General features: G+C 34.8%; 2 protein-coding genes across 5 annotated transcripts in view; one reads left to right on the forward strand and one right to left on the reverse strand.

Annotated features, from left to right (window-relative positions):
• Positions 1–25,001, reverse strand: part of Nt5dc1 (5'-nucleotidase domain containing 1) — a 141,505-nt gene that overhangs the window by 103,709 nt on the left and 12,795 nt on the right. For 3 of the 4 annotated variants that reach the window (XM_020176025.2, XM_074076082.1, XM_074076088.1), the window contains exons 5-6: positions 24,858–24,937; positions 23,925–24,006 (exon numbers count right to left, since the gene is read on the reverse strand). In XM_020176025.2, coding sequence (XP_020031614.2) covers positions 23,925–24,006; positions 24,858–24,937 — 162 coding nt within the window. Of the gene's footprint in view, positions 1–8,761; positions 10,943–23,924; positions 24,007–24,857; positions 24,938–25,001 lie in introns of those variants that run through there. The other variant, XM_074076094.1, reaches the window with a different exon arrangement.
• Positions 15,876–22,942, forward strand: Col10a1 (collagen type X alpha 1 chain). Its single transcript, XM_020176026.2, has 2 exons — positions 15,876–16,040; positions 20,046–22,942. Exons 1-2 carry the CDS (start codon positions 15,887–15,889, stop codon positions 21,932–21,934), a joined length of 2,043 nt encoding a protein of 680 aa, XP_020031615.2. The 5' UTR covers positions 15,876–15,886; the 3' UTR covers positions 21,935–22,942.

Consider the following 25,001-nt stretch of genomic DNA (forward strand, 5'->3'; position numbering starts at 1 on the left):
CTAAAAATGCGAAGTCAGCACAGTAAAGATACACTGTCTATTTGATTTCCAGTCACACATAGTGGGAAGAAGTTTAAATTAGTATATAAAAATACTTACAATACTCTGAAATTTTGCTATGAATTTTGCTAGTAATTATTAAAATTACTTAATTTGAAATTTCTAAAGTCATATATGAATAATTGAAATTGTATTGAATTTACTAATAATATCATCTACACCTTTAAATTCTGAACCAAATGTATAATTATCCCAAAATGTCCTGCCGGGCAAAATATATTGTTGAGCACCTTATTGACTTAAATATCCACAGAGTTTAGGTGTGGGTTATGTACTTGTCTCAGAATAAAAAAAAGAAAAAAAGTTAAGAAACATGAAAAAGTGAAATATCCAAATTTCAAGGAAAGTCTGAGAAAGATGGTCAATTCCTCTCACTTAAATGTACAGTATGTTCTAGTGATAAAAACAAAGAATCAGCTCCTTAGAATAAAATGTAACATAAAAATCAGTGTCATGAAATATTATTTATGGAGTATATTTCTTTGAGTAGGTCCTTATTTTCCCAGTTACTCTTTTATTTGATTTACTTTTGGAAATGACTTCCAGAACAGTAAATCACTCAAAATACATTTTTTAAAGCCAGGAAAGTAAGCATATCTCAAAATTAAACATTACTTTGTTCAACTGCTACTTTCCCACAGAGAAAAAAACTAAAATACTTATCAAAAACCATTTTAGTTATTAATGACTTTGGTATGTGAACTGTTAGTTATTTCTTCCCTAATAAAAACTGATGCACTGAAAAATGTATATAAAAACTATTATATTAATACTTCTATTAATTAATATGCCCACATTTTGAGAGTACAATGATAGTTATTTCTTCCCTAATAAAAAACTGATGTACTGAAAAAATAAATACAATAAACTATTACATTAATACTTCTACTAATATGCCCACATTTTGAGAGGAGAATGAAAATCAGTATTTGCAACAATGGTTGCAAGGGAATGCAAGATTGAGCAGTAATGCCACAAACTATATTAATTTGTTATAGAATTATTATTATCTATTATTATATTCGAATGCCCCCAAAAAGCAGCCAATCTTTGGATGGTATATATGGTAAATTGCAATGAAAACAAGTGCTATGTTCTTTCTTTTTCTTTTTGACTTTTAAGAAGAATTCAAAAAAATATGACATATTTTAGGAGAATATACTTGTACATGATACAATATTCAAAAAAAGACTGACATACAATTAAAAGTAAATATTCTTCACACTTCTTCTCCCAACCTATAAAATTCCCCTCACAAAAATGCAACCATTTTTTACTAGTTTCTTATCTATCCTTATAAAGAGTATATCAGATATTGTGAATATACCAATTATGTGTATGTATTTTATACAAGTGCTATATACCACATACTAAACTCCAGACTTGTCTTTTACCAAATATATTCTGGAGATCCTTTCATACTCCATAATGAGGTTCCTCTGTCTTTTTAATGATTACTGAAAGTTCAATTGTACAAATGTACAAAAATGTAGCTATCCCCTTATTAGTGAATATTTGAGCAGTTTCCTTCAGCTTTTACAATAGTGTAAACAATAACCCTGAATATTCATCATTTTCACACATGTAAATGTATCCATAAGATAATTCTTACAGAAACAATTCTTGTTGGGGAGAGCACGTACACTTAAAATTTTTAAGTTCATATTAACTTACACTTCCTACATCAATTTCTATTTGCGATTTCCTATTATGAATAAATCTGTACAACTTTGCATAGGGTTAAAGTCACATATGTTTCCTATTCTGCAAACTATTAACATTCTGACTATCAATCAGTTGGGTTATTGTGTTTTGAAATATTTTTTAAAAGAAACACTTAACATAAGGCTATTAGCTCCCTGCCCATTACACAAGTTGGAAATTTTTTCTCCCACTTTGTTATTTAATTTGACCTACATTTTTCTTCATGTGCAAAGCTTTTCTTTTGTTTGTTTGTTTGTTTTAGTCTTGTAAGAATTACCTACTTTTCCTGTTATGGTTTCTGGGTTTGAGATCACAGTTTAAAAGGTTTTATGACATATATATAGGAAAAAATTAGCAAGACCACATCTCAACCAACAAAAACTGGGCTTGATGGTATGTGTCTGTCATTCCACTATATGAAGGGGGCATAAATAGGAGGACTGCAATTCAGGTTGACATGAGAATAAAACAAGAGCCTATTTGAAAAATACCTAAAGTAAAAAGGGCTTGGAGGTATGGCTCAAGTGGTAGAGTACCTGCCTAGCAAGCAGGAAACCCTGAGTTCAAACCCCAGTACTGTCAAAAAATAATTTTTTTAATGCTTTGATCTTTGATCTCTGTGCAATTTATTTTGATACTGAGTGTAAGCTAGGATACAAAATTATTTTTACAGGTGGCTACTCATAGATCAAATGTAGTTAAATAACTTATTTTTCACCAATTTCAAATGCAACCTTTATCACATACTAAATTTCCATGTCCCTTTGGGTCTACTTCAGTATGTGTAGCATGATTCCTATATAATGTAGATCAAAAGGAATTTATAATATATTGAGATTTAAGAAGCATAAGATATATTGTTTCATAAGTACAGGAAACTAAGATACAAAGAAATACTTCTAGCCCTAACTCTTATTTTTAATTCATTTAGCTATAGTTCACCTTTCCTCTTCCTTTAAGGAGAGTTTCTAAGTGACTGGCTAAGGATGACCTTGGCTTTACCCATTGAATTTTCTTTCACTCATTTCGTGTGAGGCAACTCCAATGATTTATTATGTCATGGAGTTTCAAAGAAGTCCCTTCTTCCCCCTTTTCTCTGACCTTGAGAGAAGAAAGTATGATCAAGTTCACTTAATAAGCTAAATTCATAGGTTGATACTACATACTCAAAAAGTACACAGCCAACATTTTTTCTGCAGCCTGGATAACTTTTTATTTGACTAATCTTTTTCAATTCTATAGAAGACTCAAATCTCAGATGATCTAGATTTCCTTATCATTTCCCAGGGACTCTCATTACCTCATATTCTATCTAAAAGATTCACCACATAAAACATGAAAGTCTTTTAATCAGTACTAACTAACCATAATCAACAAGTCAGGCCATGTGGTACATGGCTAAGTGCACATACTGTTACAGGGTCAGGAAGGAGGACAGCCTTCTCTCTACTTCTGTGCTGCTCTCCAGAAATAATTAAGGGAGAACTTTTGCTCAATACAGTGCTCTACAGAAAATACAGAATGCACACCAAGTCAAAATCGTTACCAAACATAAAAGTGGGCAGGTGGCTGCTGCTTTTAAATACTATCACATAAATGTCAAAAGAAGGTACCAAAAATTCTATTTGATTAGTTTACAAACAGGATTTTCAGCTCAGCTGTGTAATTAGTGTAAAGATGAACTACTATCCTAAACAAAAGAATAAACTGGTAAAAAACTGAAAATGAACAATAAATTAAGAAAAAGTAAATAATCTTCATATCTTATGGGGTAGATTTACAAATTTGATTTTTAGATCACTGGGATTCGATAAATTTTTAAAATATTATGATTAGATGTTCATGTGACATGGTAAATAAACACATATGAGGTGAGAGCTGAAGAGATGATTTCAAGAATAATCAATAAGATAATAGTGGGGATACTTCGAATAAAATAACAGAATTCATTTTAAGATCTTGAACATGAAGCTTGTAGATTTGTCATGAATCAATGATACAATCTCTTTACTGAGAGATAATCTAAGAACAGATACTGGTTTGCATTTTAAAACTCAGCATTTGTTTCTCATCATCAAGTTGATGCTATTGATTTTTTTTTTAGAATTTCACAGGGAAAAACTATTGAACTCAGATCAGATAATGCTGATAAACAAAACATTTTTTGTGGTCTGCCAATTTATTTCATCAATAGTCCATCTCTCTAAAAGAATTCTTTTGGAGGCATTTAATAGTACAACTTTTGTAGAGCAAGAAGGAGAATTTAAAGGAGTTTTTGATCTATTACAATGTTTCAAGCAAATAATGTTTCTATGTCCTATCAATCTAGCAATGTATTAAACTTGAAAGGCATTACACTTCTCGTGTGTGAATATGATGAACGAAGCAAACCCTTGATCAGTGTGTTCATTTACTGAGACTATTTCAACATCACACTCTAGAAGAATTCTTGTCCTCTGGGTCACTTCACCTCTGGCAAAAAGTATACTTTAAAACAAACCCAGTAACTTTCAAAAAAGTTTAGAGAGAACAGTCAATGCTATGAATCCAAGATCTCTTGTTAGAAAAAGTCTCACTGTAAACTATGTGCCAAACAGCCATCTCATTCTCTTATTATGCATATTTGTGGTTGGGCTATGATGAAGGGGCTCACCACTCTTGGTTTACTTCCGGCTATCACACCCTATCCCTGCAAGGATTATATTACTAATGTGAAGTCTAAAAAGCATTTGTCCCAAAGTATGGTGCAGATTACAAATAAACTCCAAGAGCCCTTTTACTGATTAGAAGTTAAGATTAATTTAAATACACACAAATATTTGACTTCTAAACTTAGTGCAATATTTAAAGTAATATAGAAAACCAGGAAAAACAAGTTCAATACATATATTTAGCAGCTCTATGACTAGAAGTTGATCTCCTTTAAGCTTACATTTTAATGTTGAAACGAGTTCATTTTCATACTTTCTATTATAAAATATTGCAATTATATAAACTCCAAGGAAATCCAAATATCTAAATGGCAAATGACCAATACCATTCATAAATGAGCTCTGGATATCATTATAAAATTATAAATGGCCACATTTATTTTGCAATGGGTGAGAAAAATCACAATTTAAAAAGTTCCTAATGTGTTTTTTTCATGAAAAAGGCTTAAGAAATTCCACTCACATCTGCACTTATATATATATATATATCTGCTTTAGAGAACACACATTATAACCAAGCCCAACTACAAATTCAGCATTCTTACAATTACTGACATGTAGCACTAATTTTTATTTGATTAGAGTGAAATGGATTACTAATTAATTTTGCTGAATGAACTATTTACTTCTTAAGCATAGACACACTTTTAAACATTATACATCAAATACCCAAACACGTAGCACATATTCAGCAAGATGCTGAATTTAACAGTAATAAAAATTAATATTCAGACAGTCCCTGACTTAATGATGATTCAGCTTATGAGTTTTCAACTTTCTGATGGTGGGGAAGTTGTAGACATTCAGTAGAAACTACTCTGAATTTTGATCTCTTCCCAGGCTAGGTATATACAGTGCAACACTTCCTTATAATGCTAGGTGGTGGCAGTGAGCTGCAGCATCCTACTAGGCAATCATGAGGGGAAACAACCAATTCTCTTCTATGCACTATGTGACTGAGCTATGATATTTGGTAGGGTAGGCACATTAAGTATATTTGGGACTTTTGATATTTCCAACTTATGATGACTTCACTGGGAGGTAATCCTATCCTAAATTGAGGAGTATCTGTATAAAATAGGGTATTTTTCAGCCTTAAAAAGGAAGGAAATTCTGTCATTTTCAGTAAGATGGATGAACCTGGAGGACCTTATGGTAAAAGTGAGGTAAGCACAGGAAGACAAAGACTACATGACCTCACTTATATGTGGAATCTAAAGAAAATTAAACTCATGAAAACAAAGAGTAAAATGGTGGTTGCCAGGGTCGGGAGGATGGGGAAACAGAGATATAGATCAAAGAAGAAAAAGTTTCCGATATGCACAGTAAATCCATTTAGGAGATCTAATGTATAGCATATTGACTACAGTTAGCAACACTACATTATATAGCTGTCCCACTGTATCAGCAGGTTCTAAATTTGTGGATTCAATTAGCTATAGATTGAAAAGATTTGGGAAAATGTCTGTATTGACTATGAATAGAATTTTTTTTTGTGGTATTGGAGCTTGAACTCAGGGCCTACACTTTAAGCCACTGCACCGGCCCTTTTGTGATGGATTTTTTCAAAATAGGGTCTCTCGGACTATTTGCCCAGGCTGGTTTCAAACCATGATCCTCCTGATCTCCTTCTCCTGAGTAGGCAAGATTACAGGTGTGAGCCACTGGTGGCTGGCTCAGACTGTTTCTCTTCTTGTCATTATTCTCTGAACAATACGGAATAACAATTATTTACATAGCACTTATATTATATTAGATATTATAAGTAGTCTAGACATGATCTAAAGTGCATGCAAGAGGAATGAAGAGGTAGTTTAGTGGTAGAAATCACACTTAGATACATGAGAGCCTGTGTTTGATCTTCAGCACCATACATACCCCCTTTAGAGTATATGGGAGATGTGCATATGTTTTGTGCAAATGCTGTAACATTTTATGTAAGTGACTTGAGTATCTACGGATCTTGGGATGGGGGGGCACGTGTCCTGGAATCAATCCTCAAATGCTACTAATGAAGGTCTACATGTTTAAAATATGCTAACAAAGTGGATCTGAAGTGCTCTCACTGTACACACAAACACAAAACGGTAACCATATGATGGATATGTTTAATAGCTTCATTGGTGGCATACATATATCAAAACATCACACTGTATACTTACCTACATACAGTTTTTACTTGTTGATTACATTTCAATAAAGGTGGAAATTTTTTTTTAAAAGAACGTTTGTAAAAACATGACCAAGGGCTGGGTATACTGATCTACTGGCTAGTGCAGTGCCTAAAGCATATCAGGAGTAGGAAAAAAATTGGGGGGGCAGTACTGGGGACTGAACTCAGGGCTTCTAGTGCTCTACCACTTAAGTTCACCCATGCCCCTTTTTGTTAGTTATTTTTTAGATAGGGTCTTGAGCATTTTTGCCTGGGTTGGCCTCAGACTGACCCTCCTATATGTCTCCCAAGTAGCCAGGATTACAATCATGCCCTACCACAGCTGCCCCGCTCTGATTTTTTTCAATTGAAGTATTATAAGGCCAAGTGTATACTGAATATAACCTGTAGAAAATACTCTTGATAATATAAGCTACAATGCTCATTCCATAATGGAATAAAATATTACCTAAGAGTTTAATGGGGAAAGAATTCTGCCCAACCATGATTTTGTAGATAACAGATAGAACTTTGGGCTCTGCTATTGTTATTAGGAAGACTTACATGTAACCCATAAAAATGGGTTCTGTGTACTATGAACAAAATTTAAATACCAGTTTCTGGTACTTACTAAGATTTATATTTCTTACAGCTCTGTTTATTTTTTAGTGATACTAAATGCAATTCTCAAATTTTTCACCTTAAAAACTCTAATATTTGAAAATAGTCTATCCGATACTCAGTTATCAAGTAACATTCCTCCCTTTAAAGGTTATATATTTCCATCTAGGCAAGAAGATGTGAAAAGGGAAGAATCAAATGCTCTCAGTAGCCTATGAGCCTACTTTCATTTTTAGCATATAATATGAGCCTAATACATTGAGAAACTGAACAAGTCAATGAACCAACAAGTAAAAGAGGTTATGGATGGATGAAAAAAATTGGAAAATAAAGCACAGTCATTTTGAAAAAGTTCTTTGTTGCTCTAAAAAAGTAAAGCCCAGGATTTTGAGAAATTGAAAGACATTCCATTAAATTCCAAGACTCTGGTCTCTCTTTTTCTTTTCACTCCATCTTAGACTCCAGTCTGCATCTACCCTCTTACATCTATACCCCTATCATGACTACCTTCAGAAGTGGTGTCATTGGGAAGTCTAACTCTGTAATCCTAACTTGTTAGCCAACAGAACAATTTAAGGTGCAAAGTCACAAGAACAATAGGTATTTTCATTGTGAACACTTCTTTTGGAAACAGTTATTGACATTGGAACCTCTACAATAATTCAGAACTACCTTTAGGTAAGACATTGTTGAAAAGATGCAGATCCAAACCAGCACTGAGAAAATGACTCCACCTCTAGGTGCCACAAGTGTGAGGGAAATCACATGCACTCAATGAAGATGGAAATCTGAACTCCTCAAGCTTAGTTCTCTTCCTTCAGCATTACTCCTGCATCACCCCTCAGCATTGTACAAGGGATGGCTTATGAAGACTGGAGTTTTGATGATAAATAGCCAATAATCCTTGAATTACTCTCAGAAAATTTGAGTATAAGTTATGATGAGAAAACACCATTTCATGATTTGGAAGATGGTTTCAACGCAGACATTAAAGAAGCCAGAGCAAAAGCCATAAGAGGCTGGGTTTGGTGTGTGTTTCCTCTGTAAGATTAAGGTCATCAACAGGAAGATACCCTCCTTCTCCATCTACAGTGCCTGGCTTACAGTAGAGTATCAAGTCAAATTTGACAAACATTTGAGAAGACTAATACCATGAGGAGATTCAAGTACAATGTCAGATAAATTTACTTCTTTGGCATCAGCATAGTTACAACAATTCATATTTATTGAGCATTTGTAGTCACTGTTCTACAACTTTCAAGGTCTTTAACCAGTAAAAATAGGAGAAAACAAAGTAAGGCTATACAGTACATGTGCCATTTTAGTCTGAGTGGTATCAGAAGTGGCAAGAGTTATTTTGACTCAAGTGATTAGAGATAATTGATAGAATGAGGGAAAAACTCACTATTAATAGTCCTATAGCAAAATGGTGTGTAAATTTATTTTCAATTTTCTCTAAATAGTAATTACCTTTAAAATGTGAAAAAAAGTAAGCTGACATTTACAGACTTACCAATGACAAAACCAGGTATCCTCAGAGTTACTGACAGGCCAGACGTCACTGCCAGAGGTGGAAGAGTATTCATTTAGCATCTGTCCATAGTGAGAGGTAGAAGTCTATCAGCCAGGTAATGAATTTGTTTGATAAAAGGCTAAGAAGGCAAAAGTTCCAGGATTAAATTGAAAACCCTAGAATGTACTTTAATTGTTAATATTAGTAAGTTCAGTAGTTATTTAAGCAGCAGTCTTCAGGATGAATTTCTTGGTGGTCTATGTTGCTACCTAAACCCTACAGTACTCAGGTACCTGTGTATCCATTTATCTGTGGGTACTTTATATCCTGTAAGTGGTACAGTAGAGTTCTTCTGAATTATGATAATAAACAGATTCAAAGAGATTCAAATAAAAATGTCACTCTGTAGCCTCCCTAATCAGCATTTTTAACTCTATCTAATGTCTTCTTTTCACTTAGAAGAGACTGCATGCAAAAACTGAACTCACAAAAAGAGAGCTTGAATGACTGAGGTCACATAAGGGCCAGGAAGCTCTATATTTTTAACTGAGCCAGGTTACTATGGAAAGAAAGTGATGTCATTAAGTGTCAGGCATAAAACCATGGGCTCTTTAAGTAATGTGGCAATTTAAGTGTAATAGAAAATAAAATATTCCACCTTTGTTCAAACTTTTTAAATGACTCTCAGTTTTTCTTGACCTGAACTAAAGTTTCAGGGGTTTTCATAAACACCTGTTTTATGCATGAATTTCTCTTTCCAAGTCCTCAGCAGGTATCTAACCACTAAACCACATTAGATTATTTACACAAGTAAGTCATTTCTAGCTTCTGGGTCTGTCACAGCACATACAAACACCCTTCACAAATTTTTCAAGAGGAATGAGGTATGGCACGGTGGCAGTGGAAGCTTGGGTCTCAGGGTGCTCTAACTGAACTTCTGGGCCCTTTTCCCATTTCGTTGCTAACAGGATGCAGGATCAGATGGACAGGAAAATCAGTGTCCTGCTGTGGAAGAGGATGAACACATAAGCTTAGCCCCTGGCATTCTCCTTTAGTGGGCTCTGTCACTTCAGAAATTTAACTCAATTAAACATTACACACAACAGAAGAACTAGTTTTATTATCTGATGAATAAAATGATTGATCTAGATGATATTCAAAGCCCCTTATTACAGTTCTGAGTCTAACAAGTAAAAGTAATATTCTGAATCAAAATTTTATGTACCTTAAAAAGAAACTTCTGCATATAAGAGAACCTCATAAGCTAACTAAAAAGACAAATCACAAACTAGGAAAAATATGAATGCACTATATCACAGACCAGAGGCTTACATTCCTAAGCTATAAGATACTTGTAGGAAAAGTAAGCTAAAGATAGAGTCTTAACTGTATGAAAAGATGCTCAACCAAGTTCTTTATAAGAATGAAAATTATGGCCGGGTGCTGGTGGCTTATACCTATAATCCTAGCTACTTGGGAGGCAGACATCCAGAGGATCATGGTTTGAGGCCATCCTGGAAAACAGTTTGCAAGAGCCCATCTCCAAAATAACCAGAGAAAAATGGGCTGGAGTTGTGGCTCAAGTGGTAAGAGTGCTTGCTTTGCAAATGCAAAGCCCTGAGTTCAAACACCAGTCCCACTAAAAAAAAACAAAATTACAACTAGATAGAGATTGTAATTTTCACATCTAAGGTGGGAGAAAATAAGAAAAGCTCAACAAAATATAAACAACACAATTCTGTTGGCATGGCCCTGGGGAAAACAGGCACATACAAAATGATACAACACTTATGGAGGGGAAATTAATGATATCTAACAAAATTGCATAACTATTTACTTTCTGTCCCATGAATCCAAATTCTAGACTCTCTTCCAGATATTCAGGCAAAAACCACATACACAAAGTTGTTCATTGCAGAGGTATTTGTATTAGCAAAAGATAAGAAATAATACATATGATATCAATCAGGTGACGGTTGAAGAAACCATGGTATATCTATACAATGGAGTAGTATAAAGCTTTAAAAAAGAATACAAACCATCTTTGTACAATGTTATGCAATAATCTCCATGATAAATGGTTATGTAAAAAAAAGAAGCAAAATAAAGTGTGTATTATAATGTAATTTATCCAAGAAACAAGGAGGGAATAAGAATGAATATATATTATAATAGTATATAATATATATAATAATTTATAATAGCACATAATATATATTATAATATATAACATATTACAGTATATAATATATGTTATAAAAAATTTTGAAACTTTTGTTTTAAAAAACAGTTGCATATAGAAGAAAGGTGAAACACAGGGTGGTTGGATAAGTAATAGAGGCTAGAATTCTCTAACTCTTCTATAAATTTGACCTAAGAAATAAGCATGTGTGTTACATCTGCCCCACCCTGACTCTTGGGAAGCACTCAGGTATTTTGTGAGCCAGCTGTCTTTATCTTGGTAGCTCGAAAATGGTCATGGTGGTAGTAATTATATAACAGAAATTATATTGCTTCTAAACTGGATTTTATCAACACACCACAGGAACTGTAAAGATTTTGGGAAAACCTGAAAAATAAATTTAGAAAGAGCATTGCTAAACACTGAATGCAAAATGAAACAAAGACTGCTGGGGACATGTCTAAAGGACTCTGGAGTCAATTTGAAGATGCTCTCACTGGCCAAAATCAGGGAAAAAATCTGAGCAATACTAAGAATAAAAAAGCCATAGACTGAAACCATAAAATACAGCTAAATCTGTGAGTTCATGATGATGCTCAAAGATACACATAGCACCTCTCTGGGTCACCTCTGGAGGGTGCCAGGAAGCAAGCAGATTGTCTTAATCCTTAATACATTTATCCTCAATTTTCCATATAAACTGTACATCTTGAAAACCAAATAGCTGATCAAGGCGTGTTTTATAGCTCAGGTAACATTTTTTAACAAAAGGGGATGACCATTTTATAACCTATAATGAAATAATTAATCCAGGCAATTATTAATGTCAGTAACACCACAGACAGCCAGCAAAAAGGGGCCTGCTGACCGAAAGATACTCTATCACTTTCTAAAGCCGGAAAGAATTCTTGCCCGAAAAGTATTTGTGTGTGTGTGTATCTGAAACCTGAATCCAGTCAACACTATAAATCTAACCACCAATTTGTAGAAAAACAAGTTAAAAGACAGCAAAATGTAGATCCCAGGATATTGCACAGGAAAAGATGACAAACTTTTTCAATGAATAAGCTACAAGGGGGCAAAAAGAGACACAAGTAAGAAACAGTCAATGGCAATTCATGAGCCTAATTTAAACAAAATATAAATTCATCATTAAAAATACATGAATATGCAGGTATCTATATAATACGTATGCATATATTTGTGAATCTATGTATATATGCCTATATATGAATGCATCACACATAAGATAGATAATGGGAAATGTGAATGTGGACTTATGCATTTGATGATTTTAAGAAATGGTTAATTTTTTAGAGATGATGAAAGTATTGCTTTAAAAATTATTTCTTCTCTTCTGGAGAAATATACTGAATTATTCATAGGTAGACTGGTACCATATATGGAATTTGTTTCAAAATTTAGGTGGAGGATGGAAGAGGGATTGAGGGACAGTGAGTTGAGATTAGTTTAAGTGGGATGACAAGTACTAGTCATTCATCATAATCATTATCTCTACTTCTAGGGAAGAACAACATTTTCTACAATAAAGAAAAAATATGAACACAAACAACACAATATTAGGTAGTGTTAGGTAAGCTGGTGAAACACTGGTACCAGAATCTGCATTCCAATTTAGGAGTCCAATCATCCAAGGAGCTTTTGCTAAATACATTTTCTTGACCACCACTATCTTCATGAGCCCTAAAGACTGCACAAACTGTATTACATCCCTAAGGATTGTGGGAGTGGGGAAAAGAGGCTGAGAACCATGGTGCAAACACCTTAGGAGCTGGGAATGTCATTATTCATCCAATATTTATCTCAATGCCTGACATTTAAGAGGTATCAAGAAATATTTGGTGAAGTAATGAAACAATGTGTAAATGAATAGGTGAGCTTACTAGTAGCTAATTGCTAGATGTGCAAAAAACACCATTCATAATTGATATGAAAAAGTTACTCAAATTTAGAGTAGGGCTCTCTGTTTCAAGTGGAATGGGTTGCCTTCATAAAGCCACAGACTAGTCACTTCTAACAGCTACAGGTAAACACCCAGCTTAAAAATAGTTTTAAATACACAATTGGGTTGAATGTGGCTGGTAAATATTCTGATTCTACAATCTGTTTTGGACAAGACACTACTTCTTATGTGACTAAACAAAGCAAACAGTAGTCATGTTTGGTGTGCTGAAATAAGTATTCTATTTGCAAAAAAGGCTGAAAATCTGAATAAAGACACCACATTTTCCAAGGCTAAAGGGGAAATATAGAATGATAAATACCCACATATGTTTACATAGCCCCCAAAGAAGACATACAACAACCAAATATGGATTTTTTTTGTCTTTAAAGTACAAAATAGAGCCAAGTCTACAGTCTGACAAAGGGGAAGAATATCTCGACCACAAGAATAATCAAATTATAAAACTGGGAGAAGTCATTGTGCTAATGAAAAAACAGACACCTAGAAAACTTAAGATGAAATACTCTGAATAGTTGGGGGTAGCCAAGTTGAACAAATGGTATGCACAGGTGCAAAGTGCTATAAATGAAGAGCTGAGAATTAGTCTCTGGGCATTCAAAGGAATAACATCTAACAAGGGTGTCAGTATCATTTTCAATTACAAACAAAAGAGTATGTGTATGTATGTTACAATACACAAAATTATTAAAATATATATTTTTAAAAATTTTTATTATCATAAATTATTTATTATTTACCTACATGTATATAACATACTTTGATTGAATTCACCCCATCTATATTAGCCTTTTTTAACCTCTCTCCTTCCTCCTCCCTCCTTTTGAATTTTTAGTGAGTTTCATAATGTTATTTTTATACATACACATAATATACTTCCATCATAAAATATAAAAATTCCTTGCAAAACAAGTTCTTCATTCTAGTACAGAAAATAACCATAATACTCCCTCATTTACTTTTTCAAAATCTTGTCCAAATAAACCACACAAATGGTAGACAGTTGTTTTCTCTCAATTATCTTTTGTGGTCTCTTATCCATGCAGCAGAGTTCTATAATTACAAAAGCTATTCCATATATAATTTCCAAATGATGAAAGACTGACTAGAATATAAGCTCTCAGGTTTTTCTGATATTCTGAACTTATATAAAAGCCTTATTTCATGTGCTTCTGAGAATTACATAGAGACATAAGTGATAATGTAAATTTTTAATGTGGCAATTAAGAAAATGTTTAAAATTGAGAGGAGAAAGAGAAGTAAGAATGAGCTATACATTTACATTTCTACAAGATGTTTTGTTTACATTCCTGGCCCAAGGGCAAGCAAAAGGGATAAAAAAATCACAAACCTTTAGTTTATCTACCCATCAAACATTCAATTACTATACTTACTGATCAATCCTGAATCCATACCACTTTAATTCTAGAGAGATACAATAAGATATATCTTTACTGTATATGGAATTCTCCTTCACCTTTACAGTTGATTTGATTTAGATCCAAAATTATCAAATTCAGTAAGATACAAAATTTGTTCTCTCAACTTCCTGTCTCTACTAGATTTAGTGTTATAAAAGAAAATACTAACTACTGCAATTGACAATGGTAATGTTTATTTTCATCTTTGGGGGGAAATGTTTCTAATTGGGATGATTCAAGATCCCTGAAGGAAATTGTAATATAAACCAATGGTATTTTTTAAAAAATAAAAGCAAAGCATGAAGAATTTTTTCTTCTAAAATGAGCATAACAACATTGTACAAATAAATATAATATGAGATTATTAACTCATGAGAACTTACACTAAAATCCCCAAATGCAAAACAGTAAACTTATACCTTCACTATTTTGTTCCTTTCTTTCAAGTCTAGGAATAAGTAGCAATTGGGATGTTACTGTCAAGAAAGCTATGTAATAATTAAAGAATTTATTTGATGGCTTCAATCCATATCCCTCCAAACAGAACATTTCTCCTATTTTTACATACTACCAAATATTTCCAACCAAATAACATGAGAATGTGCTTTTCAAAAATAAAAAGAGAGAATCATCATTCTATCATGAACCAACACTGGTGTAGTAACTTCTAAAATAAAATTACAGAAAAAGATGGCATATGGTTAAAACTATTAATATATATTTCAGACAAAGAGTTTATTTTTCAATAAGAAAATAAGGAAAAAGAGAACCCAACCTGATTTTGTTTCCCTGCCCAATAGAACTTTCCACCATAATTAGCACTTACCACCTCTGAAGGGAGGAGCTTAAACTCAGTGAACCTCATGCAGTAAGGGAAAAACAGTATAAATACCTTAGGGCAGCTCTGGAGAGGGCAACTTCTGCACTGCTCATCTAGGCAGAGGAGGCCTCAGAAAGCTGTCACAACACCAACTTCCAGGAACTTGTAGCACTCAGGTAGGTGTATGGAATGAGTGTCACTGGTAGACTTGCAGGTGAGCTTGTTGGGAAGCAAGCTTCAATAAGTTGACTATTTGCTTTTGATTTCTTTTCTTTTTTGTGTGTGTGGTACATGATTTTTAAAAATGACTTTTTATCAAAATGCACTCAAAAAGATTTATTTGTTTCTATCTACAAATAATTCTAAATCTGGATCCCAATATGTTTTGAAATACTAGATATTTCAGGCCATATCAGAGATTCTGACATAAAGCCATTCTGACATAATATAGACATCCAAAGATGACTTGTTTTTTGTTTTGTAAATCATTTTATTTATTATTTGATTACTTGAATGTGGCTTCTAAAACCAAGTAAGACACATAACTAAAATCTCATCTCACATTAATTTATGGAATGTATTCAAAGTACAGAGGATCAGGTTAAAGAACAGAAAAATGTTTGAAGAATTCATCTGTGCAACATAAGAAAAATAAAACAGGTCAATACAAAGCTGTATGAAATTCCTCTTTTCTGTTTTTTAGAATCCATCTGAGAATATGCTGCCACAAATAGCCTTTTTGCTGCTTATGTTCTTGAACTTGGTTCATGGAGGATTTTATGCTGAGCGGTACCAAACACCCACAGGTATAAAAGGCCCACCACCCAACACCAGGACACACTTCTTCATTCCCTACAGCATAAAGAATAGAGGTAAATGAATTTTCTATTTTATTCTATTAACCAGCTGGTTAGAGCTTCTACAATCTTAATGGAGAGCTTCTCTTTAATAAAATGCTTTCAATTCTGGGCTTAATCTATTTTCAAATTCCTAAATTATGCCAAATTCCTAAAACAAATGATCTGTGGGAAAAGTAGGCTTGCAAAAGAACATTATTATCTCGCATACAATAAATATAATAGAAAGATACACCTGAAGAATTTCAAGGACTTTTATGTATGGAGATCTTTTTTTCCTCTTAAATCATGCTTCTGCACAAATAACTGTCTATAATCCAGAAATAATAATCCAATCAAAATTTAGAATTTTAACTAAAAATAATGGCACAAAGAAGCAAGATGTATTTAGGTTTATATAGCTAAATACTTAAACATTAATTTTTAAAAACTCCTTCAACTATAAAATATACACAAAACAGGTTTTAATCAAATGAAACCTGATGGCCCCCAATAAGTCTAACAGGCAAACGAAGTAGAAATTCTCCAAATTATTTATACATTCTTACAGTTTAGTGGTTAAATGAACACTCTTAATTGCTACAGACTAGCCATGTGGCCTCAGGTAAGTATTTTTCTTCCTGCATCTTAGTTTCCTCATTTATAAAGCATGGAGCACCTAGTTCCAGGGCTGCTGTGAAGCTGGGATGAGCCAGCATCTGTCCGGGGCTTTATGATTTGCTCTTACTACACTGACACACTACTTCCACTTCTACTGTACTGGTACCGCCCAAGATAAGTTTTAACTGTCCTCTTGAATCTACTCCTTATCTGTCTGGCTTTCTCTTACCACAAAGAGTACTGAGATAACCTGTAAAGTACTAAAGATTCCCAAGAAGGGTAATGGTTAGGTCACATCTTCACCAATTCCATTTTATAGCATTTGCTATAAACTGCCTGTAAAACTGAATAATATAAAGTGGTTGTAGGCTTTACATTTCCTTTCCATGTTTTCACTATGGCCATATATTCTGTTCTGTAAAGAAAGCCAAAGCCTTCTTTGTTATAAACTTTAAATAATCTTCTTTTGGGAACAATCATTTTGAGCAAAGGAAACTTACAAGACTGTTTTAAAAAAGAAAGACAAAATGTAAAATGTTTCATGAAAGGTAGCTTAATATTTAAAAATAAGAGCACAACAGATAATCTTGAATGGCTCATAATAAAGATAAAATAAGAAAAAGATAAAAGCTAGGAAAGAAAGGGTAAAAGACAAAGAAACCTACTTCACTTGAAGCAAGAGATGTGATTGAAATTCTATGACATGCAGCACTGGATTCAGTGCTCTCTGATCACAAGTTCAGACTTTTTAATAGCAAGATCATTATAAACAATTTTGAATTAAAAATAAAATGTACTGCTTTTAGAAGGTTAAGCATTTTTCTATCTTCCCATCATCCTATTTTTGCCAGAACAAATGAAAATATTTTGTTAACAGATGAAAAGTTTAGAAGCTGTATTTTAACTTTTAAATCTACCTTAGTTTCTTTTTGATAAGGTAAGAGAAACTCAAATACATTACCATTCATTGACAGGCATTCACACACTATAACAAACATAAAAGCCCACACCTTATACAGTAAAACATTAAGTTGGTAACAGAAATTCAGAGTTTCTATATAATTCCTATGTATATATGCTCAATACAGGCTAAAAGAGAGTTCAGCTGCTAGACAGCTAGACAGACACCAATGCCACATTCTGACACAACCAGCCATGATTTCAGTTTGTGGCCATTTAAGAAACTTAATGGTAGGTAGTCATTTTTCTTTAAGGATGGCGCCACCCTAGTCCTATTCTTTCAGATGGCAACCTACAAACAAGGGCTATTCCCCAAGGATTCAACAGAAATCAAATTCTTTCCTGCACTGAGAGGATTAAAGCCCACTGAAGCAACATTCCAAGTGACAAGATCACCCTGTCTTTGGAGTCTAGCCTCAGATGGTGTCCAATGCAATAATTTTCAATAAGACTTCTTTTTTTCCTCTTTCTTTTACAGTAAAACATATTTCCAGTTAGACAAAGACAATTAGTTTTAATATAAACATGACCCTTATAATTAGATTCTGAAGCAAATCACAATAGGTGGCATTTTAAAGAATATGCTATTTTATTCCAAATCATTAAGAAATCCTTTATTTGTTCATGTATTCTATCTGAATGTATCAACATCCATTTATACATAAGGAGACATCATGCAGGTACACTTGAGGTTATTCAGTAAGATACATGTTAATATATGAAAACTTTTCCACAAATTGTTTTTTCTTATAGTCTTTTTCCTGATATCACTTTCTCAAATTCCCTGGCAAAAGCAGTATACATTTCATTGTTTGCAAACTGAAATATAACTCCAATTAATTCAAAATATAAAGCTACTTAAATCTAATAGAAGTATCTTCCTATTTCAGCATATCTATTTTAATGATTTGCTCTGTATTTTGTATATAACAAATGGTTTTCAAATCTCTACCTAAGAGAATAATATTAGTATCACTGACTACTTTTTACATGTGACTCAATTAGTACAAGATCTTTAAAAATTTTTTAATACATTTGTATACCAATGGCTAATACCTAAAGGGAACTATACTTATAAAAATATATTTTCACTTTCCCTTTAGTATTCATTTTGTTATTTTAAGCCATTAAGAATTTAGAATTTAAGTCTGCTAATTGTTTTTCTATAAAAAGATGAGGCTCAAAAGTCACCTTGTAGGGCTGGGGATGTAACTCAGTGGAAGAGCATGAGTGAGGCTCTAGGTTTGATACCCAGTCCCACCAGAAAAAAAAAAAGGAGAAGAAAAAGTTCGTAGCTACAAATCATTTTTACATTTTGAGCATGTCTAAGTCAACATTACAGTGAACCATTTTCCAGCAGTGTAAGAATCTAAATGGTATAAACAGGCATTCTATGAATGAAAATTTACTTAACAGAAAATAAAATTTAGTAAGCAGAAAATGATTTTAATATAAATTCTACAACTGGACATTAAAAACCATGTGTAATTTTATTGTCATCTTTGATAGCTACTCAAGAATTTGAGAACTAAAGAATATTTTATGTAGCTATTTATGACAATTACTGCCAAAAGACATGATAACCTTTATGTATATATTAATGCCTGCAATGCCCTATTCCATCCCAAATCTGAATGATAAAACAGCCCTTGAACACCTCTTAAAGCACTTATCTTATACACACTCATTTCCTGAGGCCCCTCCAGGACACGTTCTGCACTTCCCCCATGTCTGTGGACCAACAGCATTTTCTCATCATAATCCTGAATGAGGATTACTAAATTTAAATTAAGCACACCAGAAGAAATATTTCAGTCAAATGAACCAGTAGTTTTATGAAATTAAACTATTTATTTGTATTTAGATAAGCACTTTCAGGCTATTTTATGTGTCTCACCCATTATTTCTAATTCTCTTTCTTTGTTTCAATTTTAAATCAATACAGGAGAGGACAAAAGCTCACAGTATACATTAAGAATAAAATAAATCAGTCTAAACCTAAAATATAGTAGGGCATGGTAGATATAAATTATATTTAATTCCATTTTCACCTGCATCTTCTAGCATAGCTTTTATAGCTCCTAAATATTTTTTCATTTATTCCCCACTTGTCTTTTTCTTTCTTGTCAAATATGTAGATAGTTTTCCTAAAACAAATGTGGCAAATTCACTTTCACTTCACACTTATTGTAGGGGAATTTTTCAATGCTAGCATATTTTTTATGGCTCAGTACGAAGTAATGAGCATGTTATAATGATCATGGTTTTGTGAAACCATCATCCCTAGAAGTATTTTTTAAAACAATATAAATTATATCACCTGAATGCACTAAAGACTGCCTAAGACAGGTCTAGAGTGAACGATACTGAACGACCCCTTCTGATTCATATTTTGAGAAGCACTAGTTATTTTTAATACTAACCATTCCCTATCGGGTGGTGTATTGGTGTGTCTTTTAGGTATATCAGTAAGAGGAGAACAAGGTATTCCTGGTCCTCCAGGCCCCGCTGGACCTCGAGGACACCCGGGTCCTTCCGGTCTACCAGGAAAGCCAGGCTATGGAAGTCCTGGACTCCAAGGAGAGCCAGGGTTGCCAGGACCACCAGGACTATCAGCCACTGGGAAGCCAGGTTTGCCAGGACTCCAAGGGAAACCAGGGGAGAGAGGACCATATGGACCAAAAGGAGATATTGGACCGGCTGGCTTACCAGGACCACGGGGCCCACCAGGGCCACCTGGAATCCCTGGTCCAGCTGGAATTTCTGTGTCAGGAAAACCTGGACAACAGGGACTTACAGGTGCCCCAGGACCTAGGGGCTTTCCTGGAGAAAAAGGAGCACCAGGAGCCCCTGGTGTGAATGGACAGAAAGGGGAAACAGGATATGGTGCTCCTGGCCATCCAGGTGAAAAGGGCCTTCCAGGCACTCAGGGTCCCATAGGACCACCTGGCCCTCCTGGAGTGGGAAAAAAAGGTGAAAATGGGTTTCCGGGACAGCCAGGCATCAAAGGTGATCGGGGTTTTCCAGGAGAACAGGGAGCAACTGGTCCACCAGGGCCCCAAGGTCCTCCTGGGGAACGAGGACCAGAAGGCATTGGAAAGCCAGGAGCTGCTGGAGCCCCAGGCCAGCCAGGGATCCCAGGAGCAAAAGGCCACCCTGGGGTTCCAGGAATAGATGGGCCTCCAGGGGCTCCTGGCATTGGAAAGCCAGGCTTGCCAGGTATGAAGGGTCAAAGAGGACCTGCTGGCCTGCCAGGGGGTCCAGGTGCCAAAGGGGAACAAGGGCCTGCAGGTCATCCTGGGGAGCCAGGTCTGACTGGACCCCCTGGAAATATGGGACCCAAAGGACCAAAAGGTATCCCAGGCAACAATGGTATCCCAGGCCCTAAAGGTGAGACAGGGCCAGTTGGGCCTGCAGGAGCCCCTGGTGCTAGAGGAGCAAGGGGTCCCCCTGGGTTAGATGGAAAACCTGGGTATCCAGGAGAACCAGGTCTCAATGGTCCTAAGGGCAACCCAGGGTTACCAGGCCCAAAAGGTGACCCTGGAGTTGGAGGACCTCCTGGTCTCCCAGGCCCTGTAGGCCCAACAGGAGCTAAGGGAGTCTCTGGACATGACGGTGAGTCTGGTCCAAGAGGTGCTCCGGGAATACCAGGTACTAGAGGCCCCATTGGTCCACCAGGTATTCCAGGATTCCCTGGATCTAAAGGTGATCCTGGAAACCCAGGTCCTCCTGGCCCAGCTGGCATAGCAACTAAGGGCCTCAACGGACCCACTGGACCACCAGGGCCTCCAGGTCCAAGAGGCCACGATGGAGAACCTGGTCTCCCAGGGCCCCCAGGACCTCCAGGTCCACCAGGCCAAGCAGCCATGCCTGACAGCTTTATAAAGTCAGGGCAAAGGCCCAGTCTTTCTGGGATGCCTCTTGTCAGTGCCAACCAGGGAGTAACAGGAATGCCTGTATCTGCTTTTACTGTTATTCTCTCCAAAGCTTACCCAGCAGTAGGTGCTCCCATCCCATTTGATAAGATTTTGCATAACAGGCAACAGCATTATAACCCACAAACTGGAATCTTTACCTGTAGGATGCCAGGAATATACTATTTCTCCTACCATGTGCATGTGAAGGGGACTCATGTTTGGGTAGGCCTATATAAGAATGGCACCCCCATAATGTACACCTATGACGAGTATACTAAAGGCTACCTGGATCAGGCTTCAGGAAGTGCCATAATAGAGCTCACAGAAAATGACCAGGTGTGGCTCCAGCTGCCCAATGCTGAGTCAAATGGCCTATATTCCTCTGAGTATGTTCATTCCTCCTTCTCAGGATTCCTAGTAGCCCCCATGTGACCACTTCCAACCAAGATGGTCTAAATCTTCTGCTTGAAAAGGGATTCCCCAATTCCATCCCACCCACAAGATGCATTTGGAGGTAGACTGAAAATAATGTGAGCAATTTTCATTTTCCAAAATACAGAGTTGAATTTTCAGACCAAAAAAAAAATTTCCCCTATAAAAATGAGCACAACAGTAAATATGTGAAGACCCTTATGAGTTTCTAGTCAGCAATCCTGAAGCCTTTTGGGGGTTTTCTGTAAACTTCAATATTGAAAACTCACCATAAAAGTTCATTTATGTAAAAAAAAAAATTACCACAAAAAACCCACAAATAGGATTCTAAATCATGTTAAATTTGATTTCTGAAACTCAGCATTTTCTTTAAAAATAAGATTGTTTCTAATAATTAATATGAGAACTTCTAGGAAACTTTCAGGTGGTTTCACATAACCTTATAGAACTTAAATACTTGAATAGTGAAATTTAAAAGATGCCTTATACCTAGGGTATTTCTGATGGTGCATTATTCTAATGCTTATATGGCCCCTTTCATCAAGAGTGATTCAAAGATTTGGATACACAGGTGCATGTATACTTTCTGAAACTCTCATGAGAAACAAAAATAGTGTGTTAAAATTAATCAGAAATACATGGTGCTTTACTCATAAACATTTTAAAATTTTTCTGTGATTGCAGAAAAAGTTTCTATACATCTGACACAACTTGGTAAGGTGTCTGACCTAGTCTTATTTACTTAACACAGTGTGATTAATTTGATTTCATTCCTCATTGAATCGCTATATGATTTTATGAGTTTACAGAATATTTGTGTAAACAAAGGAATATTTGTACCTTGTGCCTCCTATTCCAGTGAAATTATAATTAAAGTTTCAAAATCTGACAAGAAATGGAAAGATATTATTTATTTATGCTCTGTACTGTATTTTTATATTACTGTTTAACACTTTTAAGCTGTGCCTCACTTATGAAAGCATGAAGTGCTTAATCTACTCATTATCAACAAGCAATAAAATAACATCAATAGATTTTTAACTGAATTTACTTGAAATCAACAATTTGCTATTCTTGCCATGCACTTAAGGCTTTTCATTACACAAAGTTAATGAAGAAAAAAGCAATGAAGTAGTGAGAGGCTTTTATAGTTGTCATGGGTATCTCTCTCTACTGAGGATGGATATCTTCATATCCAGCACCCAACAGTACCCACAGAGGACAGTGAAGGAGAACCCACAAAATAGCATGCAGCTGGGGTCAAAGGCTGATGAGTAGACACAGAAAAGTGAGAAATCACCCTCAGAAAGCACTGATTTTCTTCTGGAAGGGAAAGCAGCAGGTATCAGAGAAATATGTAATTTGAATAATCATTGTTTATTGCCTTAGCATGTTAGTCATAATATTTAAAATTATTTTGATGACTTCATTTACATTAAAAGGAAGGCATACAAATTTCTAATGTCAATCAAAAGGCAACATGTTTCTAAGCTGAAAAATGCTGGTCTTGAGCATTCATCAGCCAATTATTGAACCAAGCCAGTCTGATCCAAGACACTGGGTAACATATTATACAGGTTTCTACTTATTCCTGAGAACTAGCCTTTGTGTAACTCAAGCAGACCTGCAAATGAAAATACCACCAGCAGGCACTTTACCCATCTGTCTGTAACTATGACACTAATGGATATGGGTGTCACCAGTCCTCGTTCCCAAGCCAAGAGATAGCAACACTAGAATTTCAATTCCTGGACAACCTTACTAGCAGGCATGTAAAAGATAGCTTAATAGCACAACTCAGAAACACTGGTAATTATGACCATGAAACAAACATGAATAAAAAGTAAGCAGAACTTACTTTATAGCAACATTTAAGACCAAATTAAATCCTACGTATGGAGCATAGCAAAAGATGCAACTTCTTTCTAATTCAGTAAGCACACAGCATTTAACAAACATCTGTTAGGAAGCATTTCTTCATGTTACTCACCCTTAAAAGCTGACATCTTAAAATTGTGTTGTATACCAGCAACTATATCCTTCCAAAAATCAAATGTTTTCTGACCACTGTTCTGTTAAAAAAAAAAATTTCCAAATGTAACAAATACAATAATTCTGTTTCTAAGCATAGCAGAAAATACTGGTAAATAATTATATTTGTATTCTAAGATAGGGATTTATGCTTCAGAAACCATAGTAGATTAATAAAGTTCCCATTCTACTGAATGTGATTTTAGAAAGAAAAATATTCCATAAAAATCACTGCTATACACACACACACATATATACATAAATATATCATTAAATATTAATATAGCTCATTATTTTATGAAGAAAAAATTTCTACTCATTACGAGGTCTAAAAATCATAATATTTTGAACACATAAGCAAATTTACAATTTTATATGATTTCTGTGACATCAGAATGAGTTACTTAGTGTATTATACCATCAATGGGGCCAAGAGGCCTTACAGCCCTCAAAGCTGGTGATTTCACAATTCAGTGTCCTCTTAAACCGCATGTCAACATAAAAGAGCAGTATGTCATTACAGGAGATATGACTGGGGTTATAAATTGAGTATTTAGACTATTTAAAGACACGTGAATCTTTCTTAATTATCTTTACTTTTTTTATTCTGCTAATGAAACCAAGAAAATATTTTTCCAGAACAACTTCTGTATTTTCTTTTTCTAGACTTTTGCACCCCCTACTGGAGAATAGGTTTATTTTCCCTGGGGGAAAAAAAAGTCACTGCTATTTAATGTCCCAAAAATATTGTGACCAAATTCACCCTGGTTTTCTTACTCAGTCTTCTCTGAAACCACTGAGAGAAAACTAAACAACACTAGACCTTGAAAGTTATACATAATTCTCTTACTTATGACTATCATAGTCTTTTGAAAAATAAGTACCCATTTACCTTTGTTAAAGAGTCTACTACTCTGGCACACAGAAGAGCTCCTGGGAGGTCAAAGTAGTTGTCATAAAAATAATACTTCCCTAAGAAAGAATAAAAGTTTAGGAAAAAATTAATGCATCATACATGTGGAAAAATAGAAACTTG

Source organism: Castor canadensis, chromosome 1 (genome assembly GCF_047511655.1).
Source record: "Castor canadensis chromosome 1, mCasCan1.hap1v2, whole genome shotgun sequence".
NCBI classification, from domain to species: domain Eukaryota; kingdom Metazoa; phylum Chordata; class Mammalia; order Rodentia; family Castoridae; genus Castor; species Castor canadensis.

Bases quoted from the DNA above. Each gene is read 5' to 3' on its own strand.
- Col10a1 (XM_020176026.2), top strand. From the start codon at position 15,887: ATGCTGCCACAAATAGCCTTTTTGCTGCTTATGTTCTTGAACTTGGTT. The intron at 16,041-20,045 runs GTAAATGAATTT...TGTGTCTTTTAG, and splicing joins CTACAGCATAAAGAATAGAG to GTATATCAGTAAGAGGAGAA.